This window comes from Alexandromys fortis, unplaced genomic scaffold (assembly GCF_014885135.2).
Source record: "Alexandromys fortis isolate MF-2015 unplaced genomic scaffold, M_Fortis_MF-2015_v1.1 scaffold_1, whole genome shotgun sequence".
NCBI classification, from domain to species: Eukaryota; Metazoa; Chordata; class Mammalia; order Rodentia; family Cricetidae; genus Alexandromys; species Alexandromys fortis.
The window spans coordinates 25,196,014-25,222,056 of NW_026067927.1; the positions used below are offsets into that span (position 1 = coordinate 25,196,014).

The 26,043-nt window shown below is 52.4% G+C and overlaps 1 protein-coding gene across 4 annotated transcripts; it reads right to left on the reverse strand.

The window, feature by feature from the left end:
• Nucleotides 1-949: 949 nt before the first annotated feature.
• Slc38a8 (solute carrier family 38 member 8) lies at nucleotides 950-26,043 on the reverse strand. 4 transcript variants are annotated; one of them, XR_007592067.1, is made up of 11 exons: nucleotides 22,045-24,141; nucleotides 21,104-21,302; nucleotides 17,761-17,893; nucleotides 16,620-16,721; nucleotides 14,920-14,977; nucleotides 11,881-11,995; nucleotides 10,564-10,711; nucleotides 10,032-10,240; nucleotides 7,627-7,678; nucleotides 5,915-6,183; nucleotides 950-3,433 (listed from the first exon to the last, which is right to left on the reverse strand). XR_007592067.1 is itself a non-coding variant. In XM_050144169.1 (11 exons), the coding sequence occupies exons 2-11, from the start codon at nucleotides 22,288-22,290 to the stop codon at nucleotides 6,090-6,092; spliced, it is 1,356 nt and encodes a 451-aa protein (XP_050000126.1). In that variant the 5' UTR covers nucleotides 22,291-22,740; nucleotides 24,680-26,043; the 3' UTR covers nucleotides 3,861-6,089. The 4 variants fall into 4 exon arrangements, 3 of the variants coding, with proteins under 3 accessions (XP_050000126.1, XP_050000127.1, XP_050000125.1); XM_050144169.1 differs by lacking the exon at nucleotides 950-3,433 and adding an exon at nucleotides 24,680-26,043 and having other exon boundaries at nucleotides 3,861-6,183; nucleotides 22,045-22,740; XM_050144170.1 differs by lacking the exon at nucleotides 950-3,433 and having other exon boundaries at nucleotides 3,861-6,183; nucleotides 22,045-22,235; nucleotides 22,576-24,140.

A 26,043-nucleotide genomic window follows, 5' to 3' on the forward strand; every position in this document is an offset into this window, starting at 1 on the left:
AAGATCATCAGTGTTGGAACGGGTGGGCAGAGGCTCTGAGGGGACGTCCCCCTACCAGGTTCTCCAGTTTCCACGTCATTTACACAGGTACAGAATCGAGCACCTGACAGGCACCACCACCGACTGTGCTTGCTCATACCTACATCCCGGTGTGTCCAGAAGGAGACACAGGCACAGAGAGAAGGGTTCTCACCCAGGTCACACAACATGGTAGTACCGTAAGAAAATACAAGCACAGAGCCCACTACCCACAATCCTGTGCCTGGCACTACGCCACACCACACAGCAGTAGAGTCTGGGGAGACCAGCTCTGGAGTCCTGCTAATATCAGTGCCCACTTCCACAAACAGTTCACGACCATGTGACCCAGGGATGCTACTCTTAGATATACACAGAAGGCACTCACATGGGCTGGGAGGATGCTCAGGGGGTAGAGCATTTGCAATGCAAGCATGAGGACCTGAGTTCAAATCCCCAGCACCCATGTAAAAAGTATGGCCATGAACTCATGTAACCTCCAGCATTGCGGAAGTGGGGGTTTGGTTCAGATATGAAGAACTCACCGGCAGGGCTGGTGAGATGGCTCAGTGGTTAAGAGCATTGCTGGCTCTTCCGAAGGTTCTGAGTTCAATTCCCAGCAACCACATGGTAGCTCACAACCATCTGTAATGAGATCTGGTGCCCTCTTCTGGCCTGCAGGCTTAATAAATAAATAAATAAGCAAATAAACAAACAAAAAGAACTCACCGGCCAGCCTAGCTGACCCAGTGAGGGAGCCTGTCTCAGGAAGTAAGGGAAAGAAAGAAGACAACGCTCTGCTCTGCCTTCCAAGTGCACACACTTTACCTCAGATGCCACATTAGTATAGTTCTGAACATATCATCTTTAACAGTTTATAATAAAAATAACAATTTCTGAATTGAAATTCATTTCATGAATACAGTCCATCAGGAGTTCAGAAACTTTATTTTCCTGGTCCTTACATAGGACACCATATAGAGTATAACAATTTCTGGCATGACTCAGTTTACCAAAATAGCTACAGTTTAACAAAGTAGCAAAAACAAGGAAGTTAGACATACATTTTTTTTTGTTGTTTTTGTTTTTGTTTTTCGAGACAGGGTTTCTCTGTGGCTTTGGAGCCTGTCCTGGAACTAGCTCTGTAGACCAGGCTGGTCTCGAACTCACAGAGATCTGCCTGCCTCTGCCTCCCGACTGCTGGGATTAAAGGCGTGCGCCACCATCGCCCGGCTAGACATACATTCTTAAATCAGTCTCTGTTAGCCTGAACAGACCTTACTAGGGAGAGGCCTTTCGCCAGACAGCTTAGGTCACTGCATCAAATATAGAAATACCTTAGTCTCTAGTTTTTAATGTTTGGTGCTCAAAGCTGTGGCCCTAATTTTAACCTTTTATTTATCTATTTATCAAAATCACATGTTAATAAAGACATTATAATATCTTATAAATGTCCCAGAGCCTTATAGAATTAATTATTTTTAAAAGCGGTTTCTTAAAAATATTTACTTTTTAATTTACATTTTCTGGAAAAGTCCACAATGTCTTTTTAAAGAAGTTTAAAATCTCACAACTGCATGCTCCTGGAAAAAAGTACCTTTTTAATTCAAGAGTGAGAAACTGAGCACAACCACAATCTGCACAAGGCAGAAGCAAACTTCACCAGGGCAAACAATGCAATGTCCTTAAAACCACCTGGGTGACTTTTATGTTACAAAGTTTGACTGCCGGCAAGATTCCTTCTTGTATATGAATGCATGAAGATGCAGCTTTAATACTTCATTAAACAAACACTGTGTTTTAAGTCCTATCTTTCATAAACAGTGTTTTCAAGACAGGATGGGAATTAGCATAACAAAATCCACCCAAATTTAAAAGTATCTTTGGAGACCTGTTAGCTCCTTGGTTGGCCACACCTTGTGATTGTCCCTAATCAAGATGGCAGTGTAGCCGTAGGACATCTTGCCTCTGCAACCCTAGCAAAGACGGCTTTCAGTCACGTGACTGCCTAAGGATGGCGGCAGGCCAGGTGTTGCTTATATCCCAAAATACAGTCATGCCACACAGAACCTTTAAGATTACCTATGCACAGACTTTTACCAATCCTATGCAAGTTTTATGTTAACTTTTTTGTTACAAGTATTACAGATTTTTCACCATACCCAATGAACTTACAAATCAATAATCCCTTGAGCTGTCTTGCTCTCTTCTCCCTGCTGTGCATCTTGTCCCCAGACATAGACTTTAAAAGAATGTCTTGGTCTGGAACAGGGAGAGCCATAACCTAATTTTAGAGCCAGTTTTTCAATAAAGTTATTATTATTCATACTCAAATGACATTTGACTCCCTATTACATTAGATCCACTGGCCAGACAGCTCAGAGATGAATTCTGGGTCCTGGGCCATCACTGACTGTAATAGTATCAGCTGAGCCTTAACGAAGAAGCATGGAACACAGGGAGTTCACACATTCAAGGGAGACCAATCAGAAACAAACATGCAGTGTCCACATCCATACATTCAAAACAGCTAGATACCTCCTCCAATGTTGTAATTTGTGAGGAGGGACACCTTGGTGGTCACTGCTGCTGAATGCATTTCCCTACTGGCATAGTAGTGGTACAGCAGGGATGACCACTGGCTTCTGTACAGGGACCCTGGGTCTTTCAAAGTTGCCCAGCATCCCCAAGTCGGACCATATAATGACAGGTACATCCACAAGACAGGACACAGAGTCAAAGCAACAAAGGCAAACGTAGAGCCAAATGACAACAGAAAACATCAGACAATGACATCTAACAGTTGGAGTCCTCTGCTTCAGACCAAGAGACATTTACCAGGTAAGAGGTTGTTTCGGTTGTCTCCTGGCACAAACCCTGGTCCTTCTGACATCTCTGCTCCGGGGCCTTTCCAAACTCTAGGTTTGGCCCCCCATGTCCTGGGATGTCCTGGCTTTGTTGCATAGTCCATGTATTGGCACCCTGCTGATGAATGCCCGCCCACAGGCCAGGCCTCTCTGATACACTTGAGCACATGGCCCCTGGTGTCCCTAGGATGCTTTCATAGCAGGTCAGAAGAAAGGGCAATTGAGACTCCACATGAACCTCCCCAGAAATAACCAGTGGGCTGTGGGACATCTCCCTTCACCAAGTACGGGGGTGCATAGACCTCATAAAGTCCTCCCCTAAAGGTAGAAAAGTGTCACAGGAAGTGAAAAAGGCTTCTATGACTTACCAAAAATGCTTGCTATCTCCTGGCCATTCACTGTGGGGGGAGTGGGGAGTGGAGTTTTGGATTAATATTCCAAAGTGTGAACCACCAGGGCGGCCCACCAGCCCCAGAGGGAAGCATGAGCATTTGAGGTGGAAAGGTCTTTCTTATCTCACTGGGGCTTCCAAATGTTAATCCTGAGACCTGCAAGAGAAAATCCAGTTCCACAATTTTGAGCCAATTTGAAGCAAGCTTTAATTAAATACCGACCAGGATGGACTCTGGTCAGATCCACTTTCTGGAATCCCAACAAGCAGCCACAAGACACACGTTGTAGGGATTTTAAAGAACAAAACCAAATGGCTGCCATTTTCCATGTGGCCTTGTTATTTTCTGGGAACTACAACTCCCAGCATTCCAGGAAGTTACCTGGTCCTTGGACAGGTGGTGCTTACAGGCTGACTTTGCTCTTATACGGGATCTTGGCAGGCAGTAGTGTTAAGAGCAATATGAACTATGGAGACCCAGCTCAAGAGGTTTTAGAAGGGAACAATATCAGCAACTGGGCTAGCGATCACTCTTGGGATATTTTAGCTGATTTTTGCCCTTGTCATAAGAACATGCTGGAGGCTAAATTGAAGAGTTTCAGACTAATTTTATTGACAGAGAAGATTTCAAGAGAGCCCAATATCGAGTCTATTCCATGGTTATTAATGATCACCCTTATGCAGATCTACAATGAAAAAGTACAAAAGGGACAAAAAGAAATACAAAACATACAGTTTGAGGAGAAAAAGAGTGCCAGGAAATTCAGTGTTGGAGCCATGATTTGTGAGAAAGGATGGATGGAAGAAAGGAAGTGGTGCCCTCAGTGTGAGGCCCCACTCGGATAATCCTGCAATTTATGAAAGGAAGAGGCCTGAAGGGCCTTCTGCTTCCAAAAAGCACCAACAAATCAAAGATTATGCAAATGCAATTCACAGAGCCGGCCAGACTCCATTCCAAGCTGGCAGCAGAACTTGGCAACATCAGCTGTGTGGTCCAGGCTTTAGAGTCATGAGGGATACAGGGGTAAGTACATGGGTCGTGGAATCCTCCTCTGGGAAAGGGCGCTGAGGCCAGGTGTATGGCAGCGGGGTTTCTGCATGGAAGCCCAGAGAGGCCACCGCATGTAGCTGTGAAGAAGAAGCCTGGAGTGTGTTGGAGACCCAAGATGTTGGTGGTGCCCGAGTCATGGATGTTTGCCAGGGAGAGCATGCAGGGAGTGGAGCAGCCCCAGAGAGAGGAGTGTGTCATAGCTGGCAAAGCTGGAAGGGCAGAACCATCTAAGCCCTTTGATATCAGACATAAAGTAACAGGATCTGGAGTTTGCCCTGAGAGATTCCGATCTTCCCTTGGTCCATATTTCCTCCCTCTGCTCCTATGCCTCCCTTTTGGAACGGTAACGCATATTCTGCGCCATTGTATGCTGGAAGTATGCAGGGGGAGGTAACAGAGATTGTCTTGAGTCTCAAAGGAAACTTTGGACTTTTGAAACGGTTGAGACTGAAAAAACCATGGCGGGAGAGGTTTGCCTGGAAGAACTAAAGTGGGAGCCAGGGGACTCAGGGCAACCAAATGCTGAGCGGAACTTGCACGGCGAGGCTCACTTTTATTATTACAGCTCCTTTGATAACAGAATGCATTTGCAGGTGCAGAGAAACCTGCCTTTCAGCCTAGCACGTTCAAGGTTACATAAAGCACAACGTTGCTATTTGTCTTCGGAAAACTGTCTGAGGTATGGGAACACCATCTACCATTCTCTTGAGATTCAGGAAGGTCACAGGCATTCCTGTGCTCCTTGTCACATCTGTTGGCATTCTAAATCTACTTCTTGAGAAATGTCAACACCAGATCTTCCCATGCCTGTGTCACGATTTCGTTATATCCTCATATAACATTCAGCCGAACACCGGGCACTTTTGACATCAGATTGAATGCATTTTGCATTATGATATGGCTACTAGCCTGTGGGGCCAGGGAGTAGAATGTACTGGTTTGAATGAAAATGGCCCCCACAGGCTCATATGTTTGAATCCTTGGTCTCAAGTTGGCGGAACTGTTTGGGAAGGATTAGGAGGCCTGGCCTTGTTGGAGGAGCTCTGTCTCTGGGGGTGGGCTTTGAGGTTTCAAAAGCCCATACCACTCCTAGTGTGCTCTCTCTGCCCCGTGCTTGTGGACAAGGATGTAAGTCAGCTCTCAGCTGCTGCTCCAGCACCATGCCTGCCTGCCATGATGGTCATGAATTCTAACTGTCTGAAAATATAAGCCCCCATGAACTCTTCTGTAACTTACCTTGATTGTGTGTTTCTTCACAGCAATGGAACAGTAACTAAGACACACACCTTTAGTAACTAAGAGGAGACATAGCCAGTATAGACAAGTACTTGTTAACTTGAGATAGGTCCAGGCTGGGTAGTTGGCATCTGGCTTGGGAAATGGGAGCTTGGACAGAGACATACAGGGCAGGTACTGACCATGTCACCATGAATATAGAGACTTGAAGGACACATCTCCAAGCCAGAAACACTAAGAACCTCTTGCAGTCACCAAAGGAGGACAGTAGAAGGGGCGTTCCAGAGCCTTCTGAGGGAGCACAGCCCACCACACTCCAGCTGACACTCTGGTTTTCAGTAGCATGAGTACCTATTGTCCTGAGTCACCAACCGGTGTGTCGCAGTGGTCCTTCCTCACCGGGGCCCCAGGAGCCACAGGAGAAGCAGAGCTCAGTAGGCAGCAAGCAGGTAGGACCATCCATTTCCCCTGCACCTCTTTGATTCAAGAGCCCACAGGGGTCTTCAGGCAAGAGCCCAGACGTCTCTCAGAGCAGTTCTACCATGGCCTCAGCTGTGCTCTGGCCAAAGATGAAAGTGCCCACCATCACAGAGAGGGTGCCCCAGGCCTCCAGGCAGCACCTGCAATACAACAAACTTGGTTGTGTGGCTGGCAATATGCAGTGCCAGATGGTGCTGATGGGCCAGTGTCATCAAATTAAGACAAAATTCCCCTGTGCTGGCTAGCTTTATGTCAACTTGACACACGTTAAAAATCACGAGAGGAGGGCGTCTCACTTGAGAAAATGTGCCCATGATATCCAGCTGTAGGCAAATCTGTAGGCCATTTTCTTAACTGGAGATCAATGCACCAGCGAATGGCAGGGCTTCCAGAGAGATCACTGCAGCATTAACAGGGGCCAGAAGGAACTGTCACCAGAGAGGGACCTCTCTGGATGAACATCATCATCCCCATTAGTCCACAGGACACAACAGGCAGGACAGAACAGGCGGGTGGTTTCAGAAAACCATCTTGAAAGCGTATGAATCAACCATGCCGGACTTGTCGATAACAAGATTCAACAGCTGCTCCTATGACCAGCAGCAGGGACCAGTCAGCTAGCTTACAACTCCTGTCAGGACAGAAGGGGTCTGAGCCACACCTGCTTTCCTGGCGACCTTGGGTTCACCGGGGCTGAAGGATGGGGACTGGGCACAGAACTGTAGCCACAGGCACCCACACCCATGGCTGTGTAAGCCATGGGCATCCAAAATGGTGGTACCACACATTGCATGCTTACATGGGATTGGGGCCTTCTCCAGACCAGGGTCTGCAGGAACGATTAGGGGCAGGGTGTGGGGCCTGAGTCCATGACAAGAGTCCTCCTACAGGAAGGGTGGTAGGGATTGGAGGACCACAACGCAGCCTTGCCAGCTGACCAGTCGATTTCAGGACTGCTTTTCAGAGCTTGCAGGGTGCCTTTGTGCCACTAAATGCCACTCCCAAGGCCGTGGTCATTCACCGCAGAAAGCTAAACCCGCGTCCTTCCATCTGCCTCAGTCTGTTTCCTCCGCTGTGTAGTGGCAATCAAGGGAATTCAGGCCCCAGGGTCTGAGCTAGGGCTGGCTCCATCCTCAGCCTCCTGAGTCACCCCTTCATCTGTACAGTGGAGATAGGTCTACGAGGAGGACTAGATTAGAGGAGCCTCCCGAACCTTGGCAAGATCTGCTACCATTGGTGACATAACAAGTGGGTCTGAGCCCTCTCAGTCAGCTGACCTGTAGACTCAGAACCAGCCTGTGCCCTGCTCCTGAGCCAAACTTCAAGGGAGGTGTAGCCTGGAGCACTAGAGGTGGTGGGGGTATACTCCAAACAGACAGGAAGTTCCAAACACAGAGCCTGGAATACGTGCACACACTGGTGAAGGCTGGCCGCGGATCTGTGCGGATCTCATGGACGCTTTTGCTCACAGGAGAGGGAGGCCACGCTACCACCTCTGGTTTCCCGGGCCCAGGGGAACACATCATTCCAGCTCGCAGTCCCTCAGTACACCCTAGGTACCACCCTCATCAAGGGACACTTACTTGACTCTTGGTCCCATGGGCTCCGTATCCACAGCACAGATGAGGCACAAACCTGCAAAGGAGACACAGGATCAACCTGGCTCTCCCTTGCTGAACTGGAGGCACAGGGGCTGCCAGAGAATGGCCAGTGGAAAACTGGTACATCTGGAAAGGCGCAGTAGTTAGGGGACCAGTTTTTTTTTTTTTTTTTTTTTTTTTTTTTTTTTTTGTTAACCAATATTAGCATTTAGGTTTTTCGAGACAGGGTTTCTCTGTAGCTTTGGAGCCTGTCCTGGGACTCCCTTTGTAGACCAGGCTGGCCTCGAACTCACAGAGATCCTCCTGCCTCTGCCTCCCGAGTGCTGGGATTACAGGCGTGCGCCACCACCGCCCGGCTTAGGGGACCAGTTTTGAGTTAGCGGGGCCAGTGAGAGCTCCAACTAAGCACCCCCAAAATGATCTGGCTGAATAGCAAGGCCTCTGAGGGCTCTGCCTTGCAGGGGCAGGAACCTGGTTGGTAGCCTAGCATGCACCCATGGAGCTGTAGCCATTCCTGTAACTTCGCTTTCCTTTCTTTCAGACAGGGCCTTGCAACACAACCCAGACTGGCTTAGAATTCTCCAACCCCCTGCCTCAGCCTCTCTATTGCTTGGATAACAGGCAGGTGCTACTATGTGCAGCTTCCTCTTCCTCCTTCATTTTTAAATATTTTTTAGAGGCTGGGGAGATAGCCCGTTGGTAAAGTTCTTGCCTCGTAAGCATGAAGAGACCAAAGTTTGATTACCCAGAAACCGTCTCAAAAAACAAAACACAAAAACCAAAAAACCAAGGGAGCTAGTATGGAACTGGGGAGCAGGTCTAGTGTGTAAAGCGTTGGCCACACAAGCATGGGGATTGGAGCTCAGCTCCCTGGAATTTCTAAGCTGGTGATGCAGTAGCCCGCCTACAGGCTCAGTGTATGACTGTCACAGTGGGCTGGGCTAGGAAATGCACGGGGTGGAAAGCAATTAGTGAAGACACCCAATGTCAATCTTGGGCCTCCACTTGCATGCACACACATATGCATGTGCACACACACACATTATAGGCAGAAGGAGGAGGAGGAGGAGGAAGAGGAGGAAAGAGAAAGAGCCAGGTGTGTAGCTTAGGCAGACTCCCGGCAGTACCCCACCCCCACACCCCCTTTTTAGCTGTACTTTAGCTCTGGCCTGGCCTGCATGAGTCCTGGGTCGCACCTCCAACATCCCAACAGTTCTGTTCAGTTTCAAAGCCTGCCGGCTCTGCCTGGAGCTCCCAAACTTCTCCCACACTGATCCCGCCCTCCCACCCCCAGGCAGTTCCCTTGGGCACAGGCAAGAGCTAGAGCTTTGAAAAGGCTCCCCTGGGGCCTGAGCCAGACTTGAAAGAGCCTCAGACCAGGGAGTTGAAAGAGGAGCAGGCACCATGAAATTCATCAAACTCTATCCCAAACCAGAGTGAATAGAGACACTCTCTGGCCTGGCTTCTTCCTAAGCATAGACGTGCCGCATCCAGTGGTGTCATCGCTGTCTCAGAGAACATCTGGCCATGGTTCAACATGGGGCCATTGCCCCCCAAGTTTGAAGTGTACCTAATGCAGCTCTTCTCATAGCCAAACTGCATAGTCTAGACACGGACGTACTTCAGTGTGCTGTGCACCTACTGTGTGCCCAGGTCCCTGTTGTATGCTGGAGTCTTTCTCCAGTCTCACCCCCTGCTGGCGTTCCCATCTGGAGAGTGCACCTGCCATGTCCCCTGTAGCTTACCCCCTCAGCTCATATACACCGGAAGGCTCCCTCAGAAGCTGTCACCGCAGAACATGGGATCTGCCTCCTGGTATACGGAGGTGCCAAGGAGATTCTCGGGGAATGCTCTTTTGTACTGTGAGCCTCGAGAGTTTCACACAGACAGTATTTTAAAAGAACCAGCCATCGCCACAGTGGGAGACATTGGCAGTGGACCAGGTAGCCTTTCTGTTCTGTCACAGGCCAGGTCTGCCCTGGGTCTTGGGCCTCTGTCTTTCCATTTGTGGGACGGAATGACATGGCATACCCATCTAGGGCTGTTGAGCCACTCGGCAGGGAATGTCTGGAAAGCCTGGCCTACCACTGGCTCGGTGACCTAGGCCCTCATCCAAGGAGGGCCCCACCTCCAGATCTTGCAGACACAGGTTCTCAACCTTCCTAAGGCTGCGACCCTTTAATACAGCACCTCAAGCTGTGGAGATCCCCAACCGTAAAACTATTTTCATTGCTACTTCATATCTGTAATTTTGTTACTGTCGTGAATCATATTGCAAGTATTCTTGGAGCTATTTTGGAAGTTTACCAAAGGGGTCACAACCCACAGGTTGAGAACTTCTGGCGTAGACCAAGGACAAGTGCTGGAGGCAGGGGGCAGTCACTCACCGGGGAAGATGAAGATGAAGAAGGAGCTGATGCCACCGATAATGCTGATGATCTCACTGAGGTCCGGCAGGAACAAGGCCATGGCAAGGGTCACTGACACCCACAGGAAGGTCAGTGGCAGCCGAACCCATGGCCCTGAGGGGTCAGCCAGCACTGGAGGACCCCGTGTGGCCCAGTAGCTCCTTTTCCAAAAGTCCTGCATCACAGACCTGCAGATACACGGATGCTAATGTTCAGCCAGGGCCATGGCTGCTGATCTCCTGGTTTCCATGAGTCCTGCACACCGCCGGGTCTGCCCCACATCCGGCCACAGGTTCCCCAGGGCACCTCTCAGACTCCAGGTATGTAGGATGCAGAGAGGGAAGTCAGGGTTCCAGGCCCAGTTCTGATGCTTATTCGCCAGTCAATACCTCAGCCCACTGTGCCTGTGCACCCCTCTGTCCATCGGGGGTGACCTCAGTCCCACAAAACACATGTGTACCTCCACACACGGGGAACACAACCTGTGGTGCACCGGGCTGAACATACTCACCTCCCCAGGAACAGCACAATGGGGTAGACAGTCACAATGGAGACAGCAAAGAGAATCCGTGCTACAATGATGGCCGTGTCATTCCCTGGGTAGGACATTAGGATATCAGCCGACACTTCAGTCCCAAAGGTCAGGAAGCCAAAAACACCTGCAGGTGGGAGAGAAGGTGGTGGGCATCTGCAAAGAGAAGAATCCCACACATCCCACGCCCCCAGTACCCTAAGGATTTTCTTTAGTATAGTTGGAAGGTTCTGGAAGGGTTTCATGTTTGCTGTCCTAGACACTCCTGCAGATTAGTTGGTTACTCAAGACTGGCGCCAGGGCTCAGATATGACCACTAACTGGAAGCCCCAGAGCCTTGGGAAACAGACACATACCTCCCACGTCCCATGTCCTCCAGCTCGGGGCAACAGCAGCCAAGGAAGCAGCTGGTCCCACAGCCATCTTCTAGATGGGAAAACCAAGGCCTAGATGACCCCCGATCCTCCACAATCACACAGCTGGCAGGAGCAGAAAGCTAGCTCCTTCCCACAGCACAACACGGCTTCTTGTCACCCAGGTCCTCTGCCGTGTCCTGAGAGGTTACTTCCGGCCTCAACACATAGGTGTCTCTTGGAGGTCTATCTAGGAAGTCCTGTGGTCCTACTGACCCTCACACTAGGGACATCTGGAGGAGATAATACAGTCACAGCCTTCAGATCCTGGGGCTGCAGAATGACAGGATCTGCTGGCTGGGGAAAAGGTCCCCAGCAAGTCCCTCTAGTGACCCTACGAGTCCAAGGCTGCATGGCAGATACACCACAGCCCAAAACCTTCCAAGTCAGCAGCTCCAATAATGGAAGCAGGAAAGTCCACCAGACAATGAACACTAAAAGTCACTGAGACCTGAGTCTGAACAGGCACGTACTGTAACCTTGGGCCTCTCCTGGTTACTGTCTGCACTTTTACAACCTCTGAGGACCTCTGCTTACCTCATAAAAAAATGGGTTGAGAACTTGAAGTGACTGTGCAAATGTTTTGTAAACAAACCACTTCCCAGGCATAACCACACCTCAGAATAGCAGGAGAGATGAGAACAGGGTTTGGAACATTGAGAACATTGGTGTGGGTCTCAGCTTTGCATATCTAACTCTGGGACCTTGGGAAAGCCACGGGAGCCCTCTGAGTCTCAGTTTCCCCATCTGTAGCCCTTTCCTATGAGACAATATGGATTAAAGGAGCAACGGTATTGACAACCCAGCATGGGTAGGCTCTCTCAGGAGCCCGGTCTTGACCCACTTTCCACGGCCACTCCCTCCCCGCTCCCCCAGGCCCTACCTGTCAGTGCGTAGACAAGGCAGCAGGCCAACAGGGACAACCCAGAAACCAGGGCCCAGTGGGAGAGGCTCTGGTTCTGCATGCTGCAGTAGATGGAGACCGCGGCCTCGTGACACTGGAAGACAGAACTTGCAGCTCAGCCCCTCCAGGCAACTGCGGAGGCGTTACACCCCAAAGCTGAGAAATACCCAGCGTCCACCAGCAGCATAGGCAAATCTCAGGACACTCATGAGCGGAATGCTGTACAGCTCTCAAAAGGACCACCCTTGACACCCTGCCTCAACACAGAAGACTCTCACAAAACAACATAAGATTGACGGTGTTGTTGCGCACACACCCACACCCACACCCACACGCACGTACACAATAAGTAAGCAAAAACATTTTTAAGGTAACGTGCTATATCATGCTGACAATTGTCTGTGTAAAATGTATAGCTGGGCCAATGCAATTTGGCTTCCCTCATCTGGCGCAGCCCAAGGCCGGGTTTCACACAGCAGATGAGGGACTTTGCGGAGCTCACAGGGTGGAAGTGTAGACAGGATGCATTGCTACTGCCCACCACACCCACACCCTTGCCTTCATCCCTAACAGACCTCTTTCCTCCACATGCCCCCATCCCCACCCTGTGTGACTCTGGCTCTGTTTGTTCTGCCTCTGTCAGCTGTGAGTTGCCATCTCCAGCTCCTGCTCTCCATCGGCCCATGTTTGGTTCCTAGTGTGCAATGGGGACCACAGTGCTCCCAGGAGCCCTGGAGCATAGGTGCATGAGGCTGCACAGAGGCCTTGCTCCTCCCGGCCCAACCCAGGGACAGCACAGATACACTAACCCTGACCCATGAACCTAGGGCAGTGGTATACACTGTCTGACCTGGGCTTCTCTGATTCTGATAGCCAAGAGCCCCTGGGCTGGGGGCAAGCTCAGCCAAGTGATGGTGACTATACCAGATCCTTGGCTGACGGTGGTGTGGCTCAGGGTAAACCCTCCCTCCCGTGTCCAGTTTTGTGCGTGCCCTATGTACCTGTCAGGACAGCCAAGGGATTCAGGATCGAGCAATGCCACTTAATACTCTTTGTCCCACCCCTGGAGCTCCTGAAGGGACACCAGCATCTTGACCCTGTCACAGGTTCTGCTTTAGGGAGCCATAGACAACGCCCCATGCGGGGGACTCAGAGCCTCAGCTCTGCAGGCAGAAATGCAGTCAAGCCCCGACACTGGCAGGCAGACACATCCGGGAGCTTGCCTTCCCCTGTGCACCTATCTGAAGACAGCAGGTAGGAACAGCAGTCAGTGCACAGGGGAGGGGACACATGAACCAAAGACTGTGACAGCCTCAGACGTACAGGCAAGGCAGAGGTCCACAGACCATAGCTGTCCCCATGATTGAATGTCACTTGGCTTTAAAAAGGAATGAGGCAAGCTAGGCATGGTGGCAGATGCCTTTAATCCCAGCACTCAGGAGGCAGAGGTGGCAGGATCTGAGTTTGAGACCAGCCTGAGCAAGTAACAGGACATCCTGGGCTACTCAGGGAAACCCTGTCTCAAAAACAAACAAACAAGCAAAGGAATGAGGAGTGTCTGACACCCACGGCCCAGATGACAGGAGGCACAGGGTCACGGAGCACTCATGACAGGGAGATCCTCAGACAGAGCAGAGCCATGGTCATTGGAGGGTGGCAGGAGGAGGAGGAGCAGGTCGCTGGTGGCCACACTGCACACCCTGACCATGCCCACATGTTGTACGAACCTCAGTAAAGCAGTTTAAAACAAAACCAGGGGGTGCCAGGGTGGCTGGAGACAGAGTCTGCAGCCCTCTGTGCCCCTGCACTGACCCAGTTCACTGTGGGATCAGGGGTGCCCTATTTCTCAGTGTGTTCAGGGAGAGGAGGTGTGTTTAAATCCTGTCAAAAGTACTGATGGCCATAAGCCTTGCTGCCTCTCCTTCCTCACAGCCCCAAGCTGCCAAGCTCAGCCATCTTCACCCTCACAGATCTCCTCAGACTCCTGACTCTCCAGATCCTTCATCCATCCCTGGCTTGAGCCCTGCCCCCCACTTGCATCCTGTCCTCAGCTCTGCAGTCACTGCAGCCCTGGAAACCCTGGAAACCACAGCCTGGTTGCTAGGAGAACCAGGGAGGGAGCTGAGGTCAAGGTGAGGGCTGTGAGCCTTTGGAAGGGGGTTTGCACAGGCTGCCTGCTGTTCCGTGTTGACCACACCCAGGCAGCAGCCCAGAGCAAAATCAGCCCCAGGCAGCTTTCAAAATATCAGGTGTGTGAGCATCTCAGGAGCCTCTCCCTGAGCCCCAGAAGTCGCCAGGCTGAGAAAGGGCACTGTTGCCAGGGGTTATCAAAAACTGCTCTGAAAGAAAATCCAAGTGGAAGAACAGAATTGGAGGGTAAGGGGGAGGAGGCACAGGACGCGAGGCCTGGGTGCTGTCACAGATCCTGTGACCTATGTATGCTCTGTGTGTAGGTGTTGGCGATGATGGATTTTTAGGAAAGGTAAATCTTAGCCGGCCGTGGTCCCCTGTCCTGTCACGTGGTCTCACGTACACTCCCTATAACCCTTGAGGCAATAAACCTTGAGGAGTATTAATCTTTCTTCTCCAAGGCCCAGGGCAGAATCTTTTCATTCTGCAAGTATACCTGGGTGGCTCTGTCCCTGGGCCTGGTGGTAGTTCTGTGAGCACTCTTCAGAGAGGTGTGTCCCAGTCCCCACCCTCTTCTCTGGATTCCAGACCCAACCAATGTGGTTACTGTACGGGGGGGGGGGGGGGGGGGGGGGGGGGGGGGGGGGGGGGGGGGGGGGGGGGAGGGGGGAGGGGGGGAGTGGGGTGTGTGTGGCGGGGTGGGGAGAAGTTCAATGACAGCTCACAGCCCCTCTAGGTGGCCCAGATGTCATGGCCCCTGGAAGACAGCCCCTGTCACAGCTGGGCATTGAGAGCAGAACAAACGCTCAGACACCCCCCCCCCCGGGGGGGGGAAGCTTCACCCTCCAGAGGGTTCAGAAGCCTGAAAATGTCACATTCTTCACGTACCTGGAATCCGAAGCAGATGGTAGGAAAGACGCTGAACACAGAGGTCCAGGGGGACGGGCTGTGAACAGACAGGGCCAAGTGCTCCTTAAGGAGCCGGAAACAACCTTCAGTTTGAGAATATTTGTTTTACACAAATGGGGGAAATGTGGTGGGTGTGACTACAGGGTGCATTTGGAAAGGCTGAGTCTGTGTGCCTGCTCCAGGGCTGAAGGGAAGCGTGTTCCGTGCTGCACCTTCTAAACATGTCTTTGTGGACTTTTGGTGACATGACACTGCCTGTGTGGGTGGGGTTTGGGCAGGGCAGTGTCAGGACAGAAGCCATGTCTTCCCTCTAGAGGCTACCTATGGGGTGCAAGGGCACACGCAGTCACTGTCTGACATATCTCCCCGAATGTAAGGTTGGTGTGCCCTGTGTCCAAATCACTTCAGGGAGCAAATGCTCTAGGGCCTAGGGAAACATTCCTGACTGTTTGAGCCCCTTGGTTTCTAGGAACTTGTTGCAGCACCTCAGGGAACCCACCTACCTTAAAAACCCCACCCCAGGGCTGGAGAGATGGCTCAGAGGTTTAGAACACTGACAGCTCTTCCAGAGGACCCCAGTGCAACTCCCAGCGCCCACATGGCAGCTCACAACCGTCTGCAACTCCAGTTCCAGGGGCACCTGACACCCTCGCGCAGACATACATGTAGGTGAAACACCAACACACAGAAAACTAAACAACAGTAACGGCAACAAAACAGACCCCACCCCACCCAGGTTCTTCCAGCCCCTCCACCTCCTGGCTCAGTACCACAGCCCCACAGACGGGCACGGCAGACATCAGCACCACAGCCTCCAACGCTGGCCCGCAGACATCACCACCGCTCTGCTCTCTCTGGCCTGCCTCCCTCAAACTGTAGCTACACACAGCTGGTCAGTCACTGAGCATCTAGCAGACGTGCCCTCAGGCTTCCCTGCCTGGGACACACATCCGTTGACTCCTGTTTCCTTGCCACCTGTAGTCCCCGACCAGGACGACCACCTTATCTGTGGGACCTGATACAGAATGGACATGCTGAGGCCCTGGTTCAATTATGACAGAAAATTCCAAGAGTGTTGATTACGGTTAGATGCCCCTGACCTGTCACCGTCCCTGAGAAACAGATGTCCATACACCTAGCACGTGACATCATATCACCTGCCTGGGATGGGATCCCTCCCCCCCAGCCTGAGGCCTCAGGTCTGGGCTGGGACTTCCTGCCTAGCCCATATTCCTGTACCTGACTCCCATAGTCCACCTGGGAACCCTTTTCAGGAACAAGCCATGCCCCATCCCTGCTGTGCTCAGAACACTGAGGGTACCCCAGTTCACCCATGGCAAAAATAACAGTCTTCATAGAAGCTCCGAGTCCCTACGAGACACCTACCTCACGTATAGCCCTAGTCTGGGCTGCTCAAGAATTCCAATGTTCCCTAAGCCTGGGCACCTGCTAGGTCCCCCAGCCGACACATAGAGGGTGTGTCTATTTTGGCCCAAGCGTGGCCTTCAGTGCCTTTTTTTTTTTTTCTGAAGGAAGAATTTCCTTGGCTCATCACACATCAGAGAGAAGAGGGATTTCATGGGAAAGAGCCAGGGTTCTGAGGCAAGCCCCAGAGGATCTGCTCTAAGAATTCTAGGTTCCTAACCACAAAGCAGGAAACACTGCCCCCCGAGACTCACCTCAGCAAAGGACGGGGCTGGCGCACGAGGCCCTGGGGCCATAGGTAGTACTGGACTGTGATGACCAGTGCCAGGTAGCAAGCAGCCAGGGTACCTAGGATGCTGGCACACACAAGACAGAATCAGAGACCCTGTACTGGAGACACAGTCAATGCCCACAGGGACATCACAGCGATGGCGGTGCTGTCGGGCTGTGGTGGGAAGGAAGGCAGCTGTGGTCCCACCCAGCACCAGGTACCACATGCCACAATACCAACCTGCTGGGCACTAATGCATGACAGTCCGGGGAACCAGCATCTTTCTGAGTGGGCTTGAAGCCTGCTCCACAGGAGCCGAGCCATGCCTGGGATTGTAAAACTGGTCCAAAGCCCAAGGCTGGACTATGTCTATACCCACTGATTCGTGGCGCTCTCAACCCTGGGTGGAGAAGCCTCTTTTCTCAGGGTAGGGTCAGTGCAGAGACTCTTAAGTGGGCAAACGTGTGGAGAACAAGGGATTGTTGAGTGGTCAGCCCCGAATGAGAGAGACCTCTGTATCAATCCTCTTCCTGTAGGGCTCGGATGACATCGTGGAAGAGGGGAGAGAAAGAATGTAAGGGCTGAAGGACGGGGAGGGCTGAGAAATGCCGTCTTCTGGACATGGAGTGGCCACCATACTCATTAGCTCAGAGCAACTGTGGTGAGGTCATGGGCCAGACCGGATGGGGCGGGGCATGGATGAGGAGGGGACCACAAAACCCATCCCTTTGGAGGGTGTGGCCTATGGATGCTGCTCACGCTCCAGGGGGTGGCCCCCCACCTGCACACATGTGGGTAACTGATGTTAAAGGTGCAGGGGAGGGGGGAGAAAGAGAGAGATGGAAGGAGGGCTTTGGAGGGGATGCAGATGGAGAGGAAGGTGGGGGTGAGGAGCGGCTAAGATCAAGATACACCATACACATGTAGGAAATTATTGAAGAATAAGTTAAAAATTATTTTTAAAGACTTGCTATTAGTATTTCTTGGCTTATCTATATTTTCTACTGTGAGTGCACAGAACCTGTAAAACTTCCACTTTTCTTTTCAAATGGAAGCAAACCCGGCCTTCTTTTATCTCTCCTGACATACAGCTCCCCTGCCCAGAAGCCTCGGAGGCCCCATACCTGGTATACTTCTGGAAGGCGATTTCCCGAAGTGCTGACAGGGGAAAGATGACCAGCACGGAGATCAGGGGCAGAGTGATGTCCTGGGCTGCATACCAGGGTTGTGGGACATCAGGCAGGAGAGAGTCACACACTGTTAGAGACAGGGACAGAAGCTAGGCTGTGGGACCTGAAGTAACCATAGGGTACAGACGTATGGGCTGGTAGCTAGGCCAACCTGGGAGTGGAGGGATCAGAAATGAAATGGGACCCATCCCATGACCCCCTTGAAGGAAGGAACCCCATATTTCATGAAGTCATTTAACAAACACACACTGAGCTTATTTCTCTGCCTTTGTGGCACTGAGACCTGAGCAAGGCCCCTGTTTGGTTCTGAAGCCCATTGGCTAGCTAGGGTCAGATGGCACCATTTGGGGCTCTGGCTGCACTACTGGGGGAAAGTGAGCTTGGTTCTCATTGCAGCTCCGCACTGGTGCTCAGTAAAGCACACTCCACAGCTGCGTGGCTGAGAAATGTAACTCTTGCTCCCATTGTGAATTAGAGAGTAAATTCTGGAAGAGCTGGACCGGCCCCTCAGTTCCACCAAGGGTGGTTAGGACCCTTGGGGGCATCTGGCTGATGGCAGAGCTGGTCTGGAGGTCCCCAGACAGTAGCAGCCTACTCCTGGTGCCTCCTGGAGACCTTAGAGCCCTCCCTCAACCTTCTGCCTCTCCTCATGGGCCCTCCTGCCAGCTGCCCATCCTCCTAAAAGTCACACCTAGAACTGCCACAAGGTCTCTTATGCCACACACTGCAAGACAAAGCCAAGCCGTAGCAACCTGAAGGACAGGGACCAATGTCTCAGTGAAAGCACCGTGGAGAACTGCAGGATGGCTAAGTCGGAGGTGATCTAAGAGGGAAGGAGAGTAGGGGAGGAAAACAAGGGACTGACAGACAACCTGAAGCTGGAGTGACCAGGAACCACAGACAAGGTGACCACTGGACAGAGGTGAGGCTGGGAGAGGGCCGTGGGGTCACTTGCATTGCAGTGAGTCAACTCTTATCAGATCTCATCAAACGTACCCCACATAGAAATACCTGCCTCGCGAGAACAGCGCCCCCAGCTGGTGAGGTGAGCAAGGGTTCACATAGAAATACCTGCCTTGTGAGAACAGCTCCCCCAGCTGGTGAGGTGAGAAAGGGTCCCAAAGCCAGGTCACCACCATGCAGAGAGGCTCTCCTCCGGACAGAGTCACAACACACCAGCATACACGCACACAGACACGCATGCACGTACCCTGGGGCCACCAAGAGGAGGCAGGTGGTGAAGTCCACAAAGAGATCGCAGGTGGGTTTCAGAACAGGTGTAGGGCGGAGTACGCAAACCCTTCACCCACAGAGCTTCCGGCAGCCAGGAAACAGCGGCCCTCACACCGATATGACACCCCCTCCTTCCCAAACCTGCAATGTCTAGACAGCCTTTGAAGTCTTCAGCCCCGATGGGGTCACAGTGACTGCCCCTGAGCACTCGAGCTCTGATTAGCGGCTCCCTACCAAGAGTGTGATGTCAAGGACGGCCACATCCCCAATGACAGACCATAAAGGGATGAGCATGGTCGCTTTACCTGTCAGTCCACCAAGACCTGGGGCGGCTCCTACGTCAGTAAGGACTCTGGGACACAGTGTTCCATCCCTGTAACTCCGACTTCTCATCACTGCCTGGCTACCGTACCTGGAGCCGAGGTGTATGTGTAGGGGGAGGTTCTCCACTTGCCACACCGTGGCCATGCATTTACCCACTGGGAGGTCCGGAGAGCCCAGCCTCCGTATTCTTTGGCACTGGACATTGTCGGAAGTTCTAAAATCCCACTGCCAGGGCCTTGTCATACAAGGGCAGGGAAGAAAAACACAAACAGCAACACGGGAGACTGCACTCTAACCCGAGCAACAGCTATGTTCCAATTAAGCCTGAGGATTCCAATTAAAAGCCTGAGGTAGACAAGATGATTAAAAAACCAACAACCCATAAGCCTCAGCCATATGTTGTCTCCAAGGACTGTATTTCCAATCCCAAGCTGTAGCTGACTTCAGAGAAGAATGAGAAGGCTACCCACGGACACTGATCTTGAGGAAGCTGGCGAATCTATTAATAGAGAGGGAGGCTTCATGCCAGAGATGAAAGCAGAAGATTTCATATTAATAAAGGATGTGCCTAATCACGGGGTTGTGAATGCCACAGAGCGGAGGCTGTGGAATTAAAGGGTGAGGTCAGCCAGGCCTGCAGGCCCAGCGGGAGGTGTCGACACCGGTTCTTAGATAGCGTAGACCAAGCAGGACATTTTAAAAGTCAGAAAAGATGTACCGGGGATGCAGCTCGGTGAATGGAGAGCTCACCTAGCATCGGGAGGCCCTGGCTTCCATCCCCAGTACTGCATAAACCAGGCATGGCTGTACATGTAATCACGGTGCTACGGCAAAGGCATGGGGCTGGAGAGGCGAGGTTAGAACATTGCCCTTGCAGAGGCCCAGCTTGACTTCTGGCATCTACATAGGATTCCAGCTCCAGGGGACCTGACAACTCCGGCCTCCGCGTGTACCAGCACTCCTGTGCACATAACCCGCCCCCAACACACTTAATTAAAATAATAATAAAAATAAATAATTTTAAAATAACATGGAACAGGGGGATTAGGAGTTCAAGGTCATCCTCCGCTACATAGGGAGCTCAGCTGTAGTCCAGCCTGGGCTACTGAAACCCGGTTTTGAAATAAAACAGAACAACATGTAATGCTCACCAAGACTGACCAGCGCTAGGGTCACAAGCGGGCTTTAACAGGCTCTAAATCTCATAATTGTGCAAGAAGATATCTTGCCCGGCATACAATTAAGACAGGAACCAGAGGATCTGAGCAACTGCCAAATGTAAACTAAGCAAGATGGTGGCACAGACATCTGTAAGTCAGGGCAGAAGGCACAGCCAGTTGCTAAGCTGTGCCCAGCATGGTGCAAACAGGAGGTAGGAAAACACACCAGATGCAGCAACAGCCGTGCTTAGAGAAGTCTTAGAAAGGGCCAGAGGTGTCTTCACAGAGCCCAAATAAAGGGAGTCACTGGGAAGTTCTCAGGAGGTCTTTCTGCAGCTGGCTTAGTTTCCCCATCTGTGAAATGGGCTGACTCCATTAGCCATTCCATCAGCAGCCAGTCTCTCTCAGGCCTTCCTGACTGACCGCTCCCTTTCTAAACACACTGGGTCCTCAGGCGAGGTCCGGCCTCTCCTGTCCCCCTTGAGGTCTATCCCACTGACTCGCTCATCAACTGGGGGCCCTGCCCCCTGGGTCACCCCAATGCCGGAAAGGGAACTCACACTTCTCCAGCTGGTCTCCGATCACCCTGAGGAAGGCCACAGAGATCATGATCAGGTTGGTCAGGAAACAGGCCTCACACAGCTTCCCCATGGCGGCCCCACACAGTTCACGGACCACGCCCTGGTAGGTGATCTCGCCACTGACGGAGGCTGCGTAGCCCAGGATGACCAGGCCGCTGATCAGGAAGAGCAAAGACACCTGCAGAGGGGACCGTAGGGGCTGTGTACATTAGAGGTATGACTCACAGGCGGGTTCAGGGTGAAGGCTCTCAAGAAGGCAGGCGTTGTAGTTTGTGTTTGCAAGTGGCGGGGGGGGGGGGTGTTTTACTTACTGCTTTCCAGGGCTCTCTCCATTTTTTTTAAAATTATTGATAGTGAACAATTCCACACATACACGAGTTAGAATACTACCCTGAACCCACCATCCACCCTGGTCCCTGGGCATGTTCCTGTCTGCCCAGACACTGCAGGCATCTCAGTTTACAGGGCATAGGAACAGCTGCAGGTATCACTGTAGTTTCCCAGGATGCTTTGGGTAACCACTCTTGAGAGCTCAGTGCCTTGCTCACCCCTCTCTCATGGGTCAAACTTACACGGAAAGAACTGCAGAGGGGCCTGTGTGGCCCTAGGACGTGCAAGCTGAGCCCCTTGGCACACAGTCCCACCCTGCCCTGGACAGTCCCGTATCCAGTACTGTCCTGGTCTGGTATGGGTTTCTTCTTAAACTGTGTGCACCTGCAGCTTGGGGCTCTTCTTCCCCGGGGAATACTTCAGGACATGATGGATCTCATCCTACCCTGAAGAGCCTGCGGAGACTCAGCAGGACAGTTCTTGCGCATACGTGACCTACTGAGAGTAGATCATATCTCCCCATGCAGAGGCTCGGAAATAAAATCTCACAAAGGAACCCCGAGGACCCCGCCCAGAAGAGCATGACTCACCAGTGCCACCAGGAAGGTGGGCACCAGGCCTCCCGCCTTATAGAAGGCCCAGGGGAAGTTGAGCAGGCCGGCACCCAGGGCGGACTTCAGGAGGATAAACACGGCACCCAGTGAGGACAGAGTGGGATTGGGGGTAGCAGAGAGAGGCTTCTCCAGAAGGCCTCTGCTCCCTCTGGTCTGTCCTTCCATGGCTGGGGCAGCAGAAGGACAGAGAGGGAGGGCGAGGGTCAAACCTTCCTTCCACATCCTTTAGGTCTCAAGCCCAGGTCAGCACGAGACAGGGCAACTGTGGTCCTCCCCTCCCCTCTTCCCAAGGGGTTCGTGTTCATTTACCCCAACCCTCTAACATTTTACATTTCTTCTCTCTCCCATCCTCCCTCTAATGCCAAGGTGACCCTGACCTCATCCCCCATTCCCCTTTTTTGTCTAAAGCTCCAGCTTCCTCTCCTGGTGGATGCTTACTCTCCAGCTCTTACCCACACCCGTGCTTCCAATCTGAGCTCCCACCAGGCCCAGAGCCCTAGTCCTTACCAAACCCAGCAAGGTACCCCCACGGTCCTGAGTCAGCAAGCTGGAATTTAGGCTTCCTCTCCGTGCTTTGGCTGCATCGCCGGGGCCCTGAGTGGCAGCTGGAAGGGCAATCTACCTCCACAAGGCTGGGCCCGAGAGGGCACGTGTTGGGCTAATGATCCAAGTCTGAAGGACAGAGAGGGCGAACCAAGACCACCTGTCCCAGAAGCCTGCAATGGGCCTGGTCAGGACGACTTAATTCTTGCCACCTGCAGAGGCCCCTCCCTGGGGTGTGGCTTTGTCTGCAGCTTACTGGATAGAGCTGAGCAGGGCTCCATCAGGGCCAGGCACCCAGAAGCAGATCCCACCCACTGTAGGCCGGGGTGGGTTTCTTCAGAGCCTCTGCAGTCCCTCTAGACTTTGCCTGGGGGAGGGTCATGGAAGGCGCTGGCTGTGTCTATCACTGTCACTCACTGTCGTCACTGGCTGACAGTATGTCTCATGGAGGTCCATCTGTGGAAGGGTCCTCTCCCTGCCTCTTACAATGCCAGTGGTGGGCGCTCCTCAAACTAACCCTGAGCCTCAGATGAACCCTGTGGAAAGGCAGACTGCTTGCCTCCACGGTGGGGAAGCCCGAGGGTCTTGCTGCCCAAGAGCTCCAGGTGGGAGCTACACTGAGTAGAAGGGCAACCTTCGATGCTCTGAACCTGTGTGTGGCTAAGCTGCCTCTGGAAGACACACGTCAAGATGTCAAGATTCAACTGGCTTCTGGGGAATCCCCTGAGGGCTTCTTCTGCACACAAGTGGCCAGTCCGTCCGTCCCCAGCATTTCTGCCTCAGTGGGCCCAAGATGGGGTCTGAGAATCTATCTACCTGTCTGTCTAATACGCTTCCTGCTGCTGGCCAAGGGACCCTGTTGAGAACCGTTTGTTTCCATCAATCGTCTCTGTCCAATCAGTCTGTCAGGGACGCCCCCCAAAGTGCTGTTTCCTCCTATGTTTCTAGTCTCTCAACCCTGACTTGGTGACCTCCTTGAGGCTTCACACAGCTGGCGCCCGCTAAATGCCTGACAGCCTCTCAGCAGGACTGCCGAGGGAGGCTGTGATTCCACTGGCCCCCTGCCCTTTGCTGACAAGAGTCAGCACACAGGAAGTACCGAAGGAAGGACCAAGGAAGGAAGGGACTCCAGGAAGAACGGGAAAGTCATGGATCTCCCCCGCGAAAGCTCCTGAGGCAGCTGTAACTAGATGCCATAGGCTCGGGGCTTGAAACATCAGAGCTTTAGCTTCATTCTGGAGACTCAGGTCTGAGGTCAGCAGGATCTGGAGAGTGCTCCCTCTGCTCTCCCCATGGGGCTACTGGTGCTCCATGGCTATTGTGGCCTGGTTTTCACATGCTGGCCTGGGGTCTGGTACTCAGAGACCATGCCGAGCTGTATAAAACCTTTCAACTCCACATCTTCTTCACTAGAGTGGGGTTATTAAACCTGGGGACGGTGGAGATGGATACTATGGATATTAATCAGGATCCAGGGCAGGAGTCCAGGCTGTCGGGGAGAGGGGCCACACACAGTAGCATCTAAGTGACCCGGTGTCAAACCATACCTTCCAGGAGCCAGGAGGCTCAACAGCCCACCCCCACGCGCCCCTCCTCCCAGTCTCCTAAGGAAAAAGATAAAAAGTGCTTGGCCAGACCATGGCTAAAGCTTTGTACTCCTTAATCAGGCTCAGGGGCTCAGGGCACTCCCCTGCCCCTGCCCAGGGTCTCTCATTAGCTGCCCATTACTGTGCATGACTTAGAAGTTGGCCACTAAGCTGTAAAATTCCACGATCTCTTAATTCTTTGGGGCTTTGATATCCACCCCCTTGCAGGCCTCCCAAGGCTGTGTGACCTTTCCCAAGCTGTGGAGGAGGCACCCTGCAGGGCACCATCTGCAGCCAGAGGAGGGTGGGTGGCTACCCTCTGCTCAGCCCGGTACAGCCAGTCCCAAGGTACTGAGCAGAAGACAGCCAAGGAGGTGCGCACAAGCACCCTGGGGATGCAGGTGGTGGAGGGGGCTTGCAGGGCACTATGCTGGAGCATCCATGCCTTCGAACCTTCTTCCTTTATCTGGCTGGCTGCGCACCTATCCATCAGGGGCTTCCCGACAGCTGTTCTGTTCTTCTCCGCAGTGTATGACGGGGACTCTCCTCAGAAGCTTAGAAAGTTCTGGATCATGTGAGACAGCTTATGGGAGTGGCCACGTTACTGGCACAGGGTCTCTGGCTTTGACCACGTGAGAAAAACAGTACGCCCTGATCCGGAGTCATTCATGAGAAGCAAGGAAAAGAATTATTGTCAGCAGTCAGTGCTGAAGTAGGAGCGCAGGTCACATGACATTGCCTACGGATTTTCATTTTGCCCTCAGCCCCATAGGGAGCTTCGAGAAGCTGTCAGTGCCAGTTCGTCAGCACCCCAGGCTACACTGGTTTCCACAGGACTCCTAAAAGCTGCCAAAGAAAGCCTGGTGTGCTGAGAAGGGGGAAAGGCACCAGGCTGAGTAGGTGGGGCCTCCTGTCATCCCCCCATCAGCCTGCAGAGGTGGCCTAATGAATGCGGGTACAGTAGAGCTAGCGTTCAGCTTCCAGGACAGAGCCCCCTTAGGTAAACACATGACACCTTGGGGATCCAGAATCCGGCATGACTGGCTGATGAAGGCACAAAAAAGGCTCCATCCTAACCTGCAGTCCTTGTGATATGACCTCATATGGCAGGAGGGTTCCACAGATGAGATGAAGATCCTTGACATGAAGAGGTGAGCCTGGAGGGGTCACGATGTGACCACTGCAGGAGACCCTCATGGAAGTCAGGTCTCAAGACCCTTGTCTGAATCCTAGGTACTCACTTCTTCCTGCAGCTGCAGAGAAGAGTGGGTGGAGGGCTGACTGGGGCAACTTTGGGGATGGGGTAGGCATCTCAGGGTCACCTATGCTCCTGCAACAAACTCCAAAGAGCTCACAGGTTCATCAAGTCCTTGGGGTCCTCGTCAGGGTACACAATCTTGCAACAGGTGTCCTTTTAAGAATGCCGGACTGGCCAGGGGTCATCAGGAACTCAAGGGCTGGGGGATGAAGACAGGCCAAGATGCATAGTATCTACTGAAGGAGAGACAGGCAGGAGGCAGTCCTCTATATCCCTGCCACCCAGCCAAACAAGACCACTTCGAAGCTTCCAATCTTTGGAACCAACATAAGGGAACGAAGCTGTTTATAGGCACCCAGCCAGCTCATGGCATCCTGATCCCTGAGCCGCCTGAGAGCAGAGGCCTCAGGCCCCTGGGCAAGGGCCAGGTCTGTGGTTACAAATCCTCCTGCGTCCTCTTGTCCCCTGTAGGCATCATCAGGAGTCCTGTCTAAAATGAGGGAGAAGGGACTGGACTTTGGAGGTGCAAGGAAATCTTAGATTAACGTCCAAGTTCATCTCCCTCTAGCCAGCAGGGTGCCCAGGGAG